The following is a 7,725-nucleotide window of genomic DNA, read 5'->3' on the forward strand; positions in this document are numbered from 1 at the left end:
CAAGATAAGGGAGTGAAGGGTTATGGGGAGTGGGCGGGGAAGTGGCTTTGAGCCCAAGATCAGCCATGATCTTATTGAATGGCGGAGCAGGTTCGAGGGGCCGTGTGGCCTATTCCTGCTCCTATTTATGTTCTTAGGTTCTTAGGTGAGGTTGGGGGATATGGGGAGAAGGTGGGTAGGTGGGGCTGGGGATACGGGGAGAAGGTGGGTTGGTGGGATTGGGGTATTTGGGGAGAAGGGGGGTCGGGTATTTGGGGAGAAGGGGGGTAGGTGGGGTTGGGGTATTTGGGGAGAAGGTGGGATTGGGGTATTTGGGGAGAAGATGGGTAGGTGGGGTTGGGGATTTGGGGAGAAGGTGGGTCGGTGGGGTTGGGGATTTGGGGAGAAGGTGGGTCGGTGGGGTTGGGGTATTTAGGGAGAAGGTGGGTAGGTGGGATTGGGGTATTTGGGGAGAAGGTGGGTCGGTGGGGTTGGGATATTTGGGGAGAAGGTGGGTTGGTGGGGTTGGGGAGAGGGTGGGGTTGATCTGACAGGGAGTGGGGGACTTGTTTGCCCTGAAGGCCTGTGTCAGTGCTGTTCTGGTGCCTCAGTCTATGGCCCCATTTCCCGGGCACCGGGTGCCCCGGTTTCAGCCCTGCTCTAACCACCTCTCCGACCACCCCCCCCCCGCTGCAGCCGCTGCCGTTTTGGAGGGGTTCGTTCTCCGCCCCCCAGAGGAGGAGTTCCTGGAGAAGATGAAGGGCCAGCCCGAGCTCAGTGTTATCGCCAGCAAGTTACCCGAGGTCCTGAAACTGCGCGGCACAGCTCACCGCGAGGTGGTGCAGAAATTCGGCAGCTCGTGCGGTAAGTCACCGGGGACGGCGGGGTGGGGGGGGGCGTATGGGGAGGGGTGGGGGAGGGGATGGTGGTTCCGGGAGAGGGGTGTCAGGGAGGAGGGATGGGATGGGGGGGTTCTGGGAGTGAGCAGATAGGGGATGGACGTCAGGGACTTTGGGGTTGGGGACCTGGTTGCGGGATGTGGGGGTCGAGAGGGAGATTGGGAGGGGGTTTCGAGGAGTGGGGGATTTGGGGCGCGGGCAGTCAGGGTGGGAGGGTCAGGGAGGAGCTGTCGCGGCGGGGGGGGGGGGCCGCTGTGATCTGGGGTGTTAGATTCGCCCGACAGGAGACACTGATCACTCAACACAGGCACTGGAAACTTTCCTCATATTAAAGTCAACACTGATGTGTAAAAGGCACAGGTGTAGCATCTGTTAATAGGGACACTAGGAATACCATTAACCTGTGAATGGGGACACCCTCCACAATTCACCCCCCCCGCCTCTCGCCCCTCACTCCCGGCCACGACTCCTTGCTGGGACAGGTCCAGTGTGCTGGTCAGTGTGTCACACCTCACCCCTCGAGTGTGAGCACAGGCACTCGTATGTCATGTTCCCGCCCGGGGCGACCAATCGGAAGAGTGCGCGCAGATTCCCATCATCAGATTTGTGCCCGTTTGACCCCCATTCAACCTTTCCCGTCCAGCTTTGTACTGGTGCCAGAATCCCCCAAGACCCGTTCATGCTGCAGAACCCAAACTGACACCACAATGTTAAGTGGGGACAGTGCACTCACCCCCGCGTTCCATGCTCCCAGTGCTGACCCCGAGTCTTTGCCCCTTTCTTATCAGTGGAAACAATCTTTCACCCCCAAACCCTTTCACCGTTTTGAACCTTGCGATTAGATTCCCCCGAACCTTGCCTGCTCCAGTCAGTACAGACCTGGTACATCACATCTCTCACCATCTCTCCGCTACAGAAAACACAATAAGAATAAAACCGGATGGACCACCCGGCATCGACCTCGGCACCGGCTTCAGACACGGCAACGGCACACCCAGCCCAGTCGACCCTGCAAAGTCCTCCTCACCAACATCTGGGGACTTGTGCCAAAATTGGGAGAGCTGTCCCACAGACTAGTCAAACAACAACCTGACAGTCATACTCACAGAATCATACCTTTCAGCCAATGTCCCAGACTCCTCCATCACCATCCCTTGGTATGTCCTGTCCCACCGGCAGGACAGACCCACCAGAGGTGGTGGCACAGTGGTATACAGTCAGGAAGGAGTGGCCCTGGGAATCCTCAACATTGACTCTGGACCATTGGTAGCAGTGACCACTGCACAGTCATTGTGGAGATGAAGTCCTGTCTTCACACTGAGAACACTCCATCGTGTTGTGTGGCACTACCACTGTGCTAAATGGGATAGATTCAGAACAGATCTAGTAGCTCAAAACTGGGTATCCATGAGGCGCTGTGGGCCATCAGCAGCAGCAGAATTGTATTCCACCACAATCTGTAACCTCATGGCCCAGCATATCCTTCACTCTACCATTACCATCAAGCCAGGAGACCAACCCTGGTTCAATAAGGTGTGTAGAAGAGCATGCCAGGAGCAGCACCAGGTGTACCTAAAAATGAGGTGCCAGCCTGGGGAAGCTGCAACACAGGACTGCATGCATGCTAAAAAGCGAAGCAGCATGCTATAGACAGGGCTAAGCGATCCCACAATCAACGGATCAGATCAAAGCTCTGCAGTCCTGCCACATCCAGTCATGAATGGTGGTGGACCATTAAACAACTAACGGGAAGAGGAGGCTCCATGAATATCTCCATCCTCAATGATGTTGGAGCCCAGCACATGACTGCAAAAGACAAGGCTTGAAGCATTTGCAACCATCTTCAGCCAGAAGTGCCGAGTGGATGATCCATATTGGCCTCTTCCTGAGGTCCCCACCATCACAGAAGCCAGTCTTCAGCCAATTCGATTCACTCCACGTGATATCAAGAAACAGCTGAGCGCACTGGATACAGCAAAGACTACGGGCCCTGACAACATCCCAGCTGTCGTGCTGAAGACTTGTGCTCCAGAACTAGCCGCGCCTCTAGCCAAGCTGTTCCAGTACAGCGACAACACTGGCATCTATCTGACAATGTGGAAAACTGCCCAGGTATGTCCTGTCCACAAAAAGCAGGACAAATCCAATCCAAGCATAAGAGTGCACCAGCAAATAGAGTCAGAGTAGGGAAAATGGTAAAAAGACAAAATTAAAGGCTCTTTATCTGAATGCACACAGCATTCATAACAAGATAGATGAGTTGACAGCACAAATAGAAATAAATGGGTATGATCTGATAGCCATTACAGAGTCATGGCTGCAAGATGACCAAGGCTGGGAACTGAATATTATGGGGTATTTGACATTTTGGAAGGAGAGGCAGAAAGGAAAAGGAGGTGGGTAGCTCTGTTAATAGAGAATGAGATCAGTACAGTGGTGAGAAATGATATTGGCTCAGATCATCAGGGTGTAGAATCAGTTTGTGTGGAGATAAGAAATAGTAAGGGAAAGAAGTCATTGGTGGGAGTAAACTATAGGCCCCCTAACAGTAGCTACACTGTAGGACAGAGTATAAATCAAGAAATAATGGGGGCTTGTAAGAAAGGTACTGCAATAATCATGGCCGATTTTAAAGTTCATATACTATAGATTGGACAAATCAAATTGGCAAGGGTAGCTTTGAGGACGAGTTCATAGAATGTATTCGGGGTGGTTTCTTAGAACAATACGTTGTGGAACTAATCAGGGAGCAGGCTATTTTAGATCTGGTAATGTGTAATGAGACAGGATTAATTAATGATCTCATAGTAAAGGATCCTCTAGGGAAGAGTGATCATAACGTAGAATTTCACATTCAGTTTGAGGGTGAGAAACTTGGATCTGAAACTAGTGTCTTAAACTTAAATAAAAGCAATTACAAGGGTACGAAGACAGAGTTGGCTAAAGTGGACTGGGAAAATAAATTAAAAGGTAAGACGGTTGGTAGCCGAACCCGCTTCTTGGGGGTCTAGGTCCAGGCGTGTTGGTCTGAGGGCTCGCAGCAGCTCCTGCTGTTCAGCGTTTGGTGCAGCAGCCTGCTGTTCAGCGTTTGGTGCAGCAGCCTGCTGTTCAGCGTTTGGTGCAGCAGCTCCTGTTGTTCAGCGTTTGGTGCAGCAGCCTGCTGTTCCGCGTTTGGTGCAGCAGCCTGCTGTTCAGCAAATGTCGACATTTTGTTTTTGCTAATAAAATTGATGCGCTATCAATTACTCATAAAAGACTGAGAGTTAAGAGAGTAACTAAAGGCTTTTATTAGCAAAGAACAGAGCATGCCTCTCGTGGTTGACTGGGCTCCAAGAAGGCAGGGGGCTGCAGGTCAATCACCTTTATACCTGGGCCTGTGTGGGTGGAGCCAGCCGAGACATGTTGAGGCATGCCTAGGTACAACAGTGTGTAACAACAACAACAACAGTGGTTTACCACAACGGTAGATAAGCAGTGGCAGACTTTTAAGGAGATATTTCATAACTCTCAACAAAGATATATTCCAGCGCAAACAGCAGAAGGAGCGCACATCAACCCAAGCACCCCACCCACCTGCCCCTTCAACCACCGTCTGCCCCACCTGTGACAGAGACTGTAGCTCCCACATGGGACTCATCAGTCACCTGAGAACTCATTTTTAATGTGGAAGCAAATCATCTTCGGTTCCGAGGGACTGCCTAAGAAGAAGAAGATTCCAGTGAGAAAGAAAGACTCTACGAGAAGGATGCACCATCAGTGGCTAACTAAGGCAGTTAAGGAGGGTGTCAAATTGAAAGAAAAGGCGTACAATGTTGTGAAGATTAGTGGTAGGCCAGAAGATTGGGAAATTTTTAGAAACTTGTAACCTGGGTGTCCTTGTACACGAATCGCTGAAAGTTAACATGCAGGTACAGCAAGCAATTAGGAAAGCAAATGGTATGTTGGCCTTTATTACAAGAGGATTTGCGTATAAGAGTAAAGACGTCTTACTGCAATTATATAGGGCCCTGGTGAGACCACACCTGGGGGATTGTGTACAGTTTTGGTCTCCTTACCTGAGGAAGGATAGACTTGCCATAGAGGGAGTGCAACGAAGGTTCACCAGACTGGTTCCTGGGATGGGGGGATTGTCCTATGAGGAGAGATTGAGTAGACTGGGCCTATATTCTCTAGAGTTTAGAAGAATGAGTGGTGATCAAATTGAAACATACAAAATTCTTACAGGGCTTGACAGGGTAGATGCAGGGAGGATGTTTCCCCTGGCTGGGGAGTCTAGAACCAGGGGTCACAGTCTCAGGATAAGGGGTCGGCCATTTAGGACTGAGATGAGGAGAAAATTCTTCACTCAGAGGGTGGTGAATCTTTGGAATTCTCTACCCCAGAGGGCTGTGGAGGCTCAGTCGTTGAGTATATTCAAGACAGAGTTCGATAGATTTTTGAATATTAAGGGAAACAAGGGATATGGAGATAGTGCGGGAAAGTGGAGATCAGCCATGGTCTTATTGAATGGCGGAGCAGGCTCGAGGGGCCGAATGGCCAACTCCTGCTCCTATTTCTTATGTTCTTAGATCAGTGTGTCTGTCCCCCAGGAACCCTCTGTTGCCCCATCATTGATCTCTACTTTATTCCCCCCCAAGCTATCCCGGGGAATTTGCTGAATTCGCTGCACTTGTCTGTCGGTGACTCCCAGCCTGAGCGATTACAGCACCACCGTACGGCGCACCCTGTCCGCCGGAGGATGCAACTGCAGCCGGCTCTGCTTCGTGGGTGAGTGCAGGGTGGGGTGGGGAGGGGCGAGTGGATCGGTGGGTGGGGGAGGGGAGAGCGGGCTGTCGGGAGGGCAGAGAGCGGAGCGGTGCGGTGGGGGAGGGGCGAGTGGATCGGTGGGGTGGGGGGAGGGGAGAGCGGTGGGGTGGGGGAGGGGAGAGCGGAGGGGTGGGGTGGGGGAGGGGAGAGCGGAGTGGTGGGGTGGGGAGGGGAGAGTGGAGCGGTGGGGGGGAGGGGAGAGCGGAGCGGTGGGGGTGGGGGAGGGGAGAGCGGAGGGGTGGGGGAGGGGAGAGCGGAGTGGTGGGGTGGGGGAGGGGAGAGTGGAGCGGTGGGGGGAGGGGAGAGCGGAGCAGTGGGGGAGGGGAGAGCGGAGCGGTGGGGGTGGGGGAGAAGGAGAGCGGTGGGGTGGGGGGAGGGGAGAGCGGTGGGGTGGGGGAGAGGAGAGCGGAGGGGTGGGGGAGGGGAGAGCGGTGGGGTGGGGGAGGGGAGAGCAGAGCGGTGGGGGAGGGAGAGCGGAGCTGGTGGGGTGGGGGAGAGGAGAGCGGAGGAGTGGGGGAGGGGAGAGCGGAGCGGTGGGGGTGGGGGAGGGGAGAGCGGAGCGGTGGGGTGGGGGAGGGGGAGAGTGGAGCGGTGGGGTGGGGGAGAGGAGAGCGGTGGGGTGGGGGAGAGGAGAGCGGAGGGGTGGGGGAGGGGAGAGAGGAGCGGTGGGGAGGGAGAGCGGTAGTGGTGGGGTGGGGGAGGAGAGAGTGGAGCGGTGGGGGGAAGGGAGAGGAGAGCGGTGGGGTGGGGGGGCGGGCTCAGGGCGGGTGGGGGGGTCTTGTGTAAATTAGTGAGGGAGGAGCGGGTACATTTATGACTATTCGGCCTGTTAACCGTTGTCTCGCGGTTTGTTACAGGGGCCTGTGCGGGGGCGGCCCTCGGACCCAGCGGTGTCCCGGCAGACTGGGTGAAGAAGACGCAGAACGGCGATGCCATTATGAAGCTCGCGGAGCAGCTGGTCGCTCTCCGGCAGCACAAGTGAGGAGACCCCAGGGAGAGAATGTACAAACCCGGGAACGGGAGCCAGCGAGGAACAGTCGCTGATCTCACCGCGGGCCATGTGGAATCTCCGGATTCTTCTCCCCCTCACTCCCCTCCCCTCACCTCCCTCTCTCCCCTCACTCACTCACTCCCCTCCCCCTCACTCACTCACTCCCCTCACTCACTCACTCCCCTCCCCACACTCACTCACTCCCCTCACTCACTCACTCCCCCTCCCCCTCACTCCTGCCCTCCCCCTCACTCCCGCCCTCCCCTCGCTCACTCACTCCTCCTCCCCCCTCACTCACTCCCCCTCATTCACTCCCCCTCACTCACTCCCCCTCCCCCTCACTCACTCCCACTCCCCCTCACTCCCCTCCCCCTCCCCTCACTCCCCCTCACTCACTCCCCCTCACTCTGGCCCTCCCCCTCACTCCCCTCCCCCCCACTCCCCTTCCCCCTCACTCCCGCCCTCACTCCCTCCTCCTCACTCCACCCCCCTCACTCCCCCTCACTCACTTCCCCTCCCCCTCACTCACTCCCCCCTCACTCCCCTCCCCCTCACTCCCCCTCACTCACTCACTCCCGCTCACTCTCCTCCCCCTCACTCACTCACTCCCCCTCACTCCCCACCCCCCTCACTCCCCCTCACTCCCCACCCCCTCACTCCCCCTCACTCACTCCCCTCCCCCTCACTCCACTCCCCCTCACTCACTCCACTCCCCCTCACTCACTCCCCCTCACTCACTCCCCCTCACTCACTCACTCCCCCTCACTCACTCCACTCCCCCTCACTCACTCCCCCTCACTCACTCCCCTCACTCACTCACTCCCCCTCACTCACTCACTCCCCCTCACTCACTTCACTCCCCCTCACTCACTCCCCTCACTCACTCCCCCTCACTCCACTCCCCCTCACTCACTCCACTCCCCCTCACTCACTCCCCCTCACTCACTCCCCCTCACTCACTCACTCCCCCTCACTCACTCCACTCCCCCTCACTCACTCCCCCCTCACTCACTCCCCCTCACTCACTCCCCCTCACTCACTCACTCCCCC

The 7,725-nt window shown here is 56.0% G+C and overlaps 1 protein-coding gene across 1 annotated transcript in view; it reads left to right on the forward strand.

The window, feature by feature from the left end:
• Positions 1 to 6,778, forward strand: part of selenoj (selenoprotein J) — a 36,762-nt gene extending 29,984 nt beyond the window's left edge. The window contains 4 exon segments of the mRNA XM_085999847.1: positions 676 to 843; positions 5,516 to 5,547; positions 5,549 to 5,645; positions 6,542 to 6,778. Of these exon segments, the coding sequence (XP_085855973.1) occupies positions 676 to 843; positions 5,516 to 5,547; positions 5,549 to 5,645; positions 6,542 to 6,666 (422 nt within the window). The 3' untranslated portion in view covers positions 6,667 to 6,778.
• Positions 6,779 to 7,725: the final 947 nt, after the last annotated feature.

The sequence above is a fragment of the Somniosus microcephalus genome, chromosome 10, assembly GCF_052327205.1.
Source record: "Somniosus microcephalus isolate GS21.2 chromosome 10, FLI_Smic_1.0, whole genome shotgun sequence".
Lineage (NCBI taxonomy): Eukaryota > Metazoa > Chordata > Chondrichthyes > Squaliformes > Somniosidae > Somniosus > Somniosus microcephalus.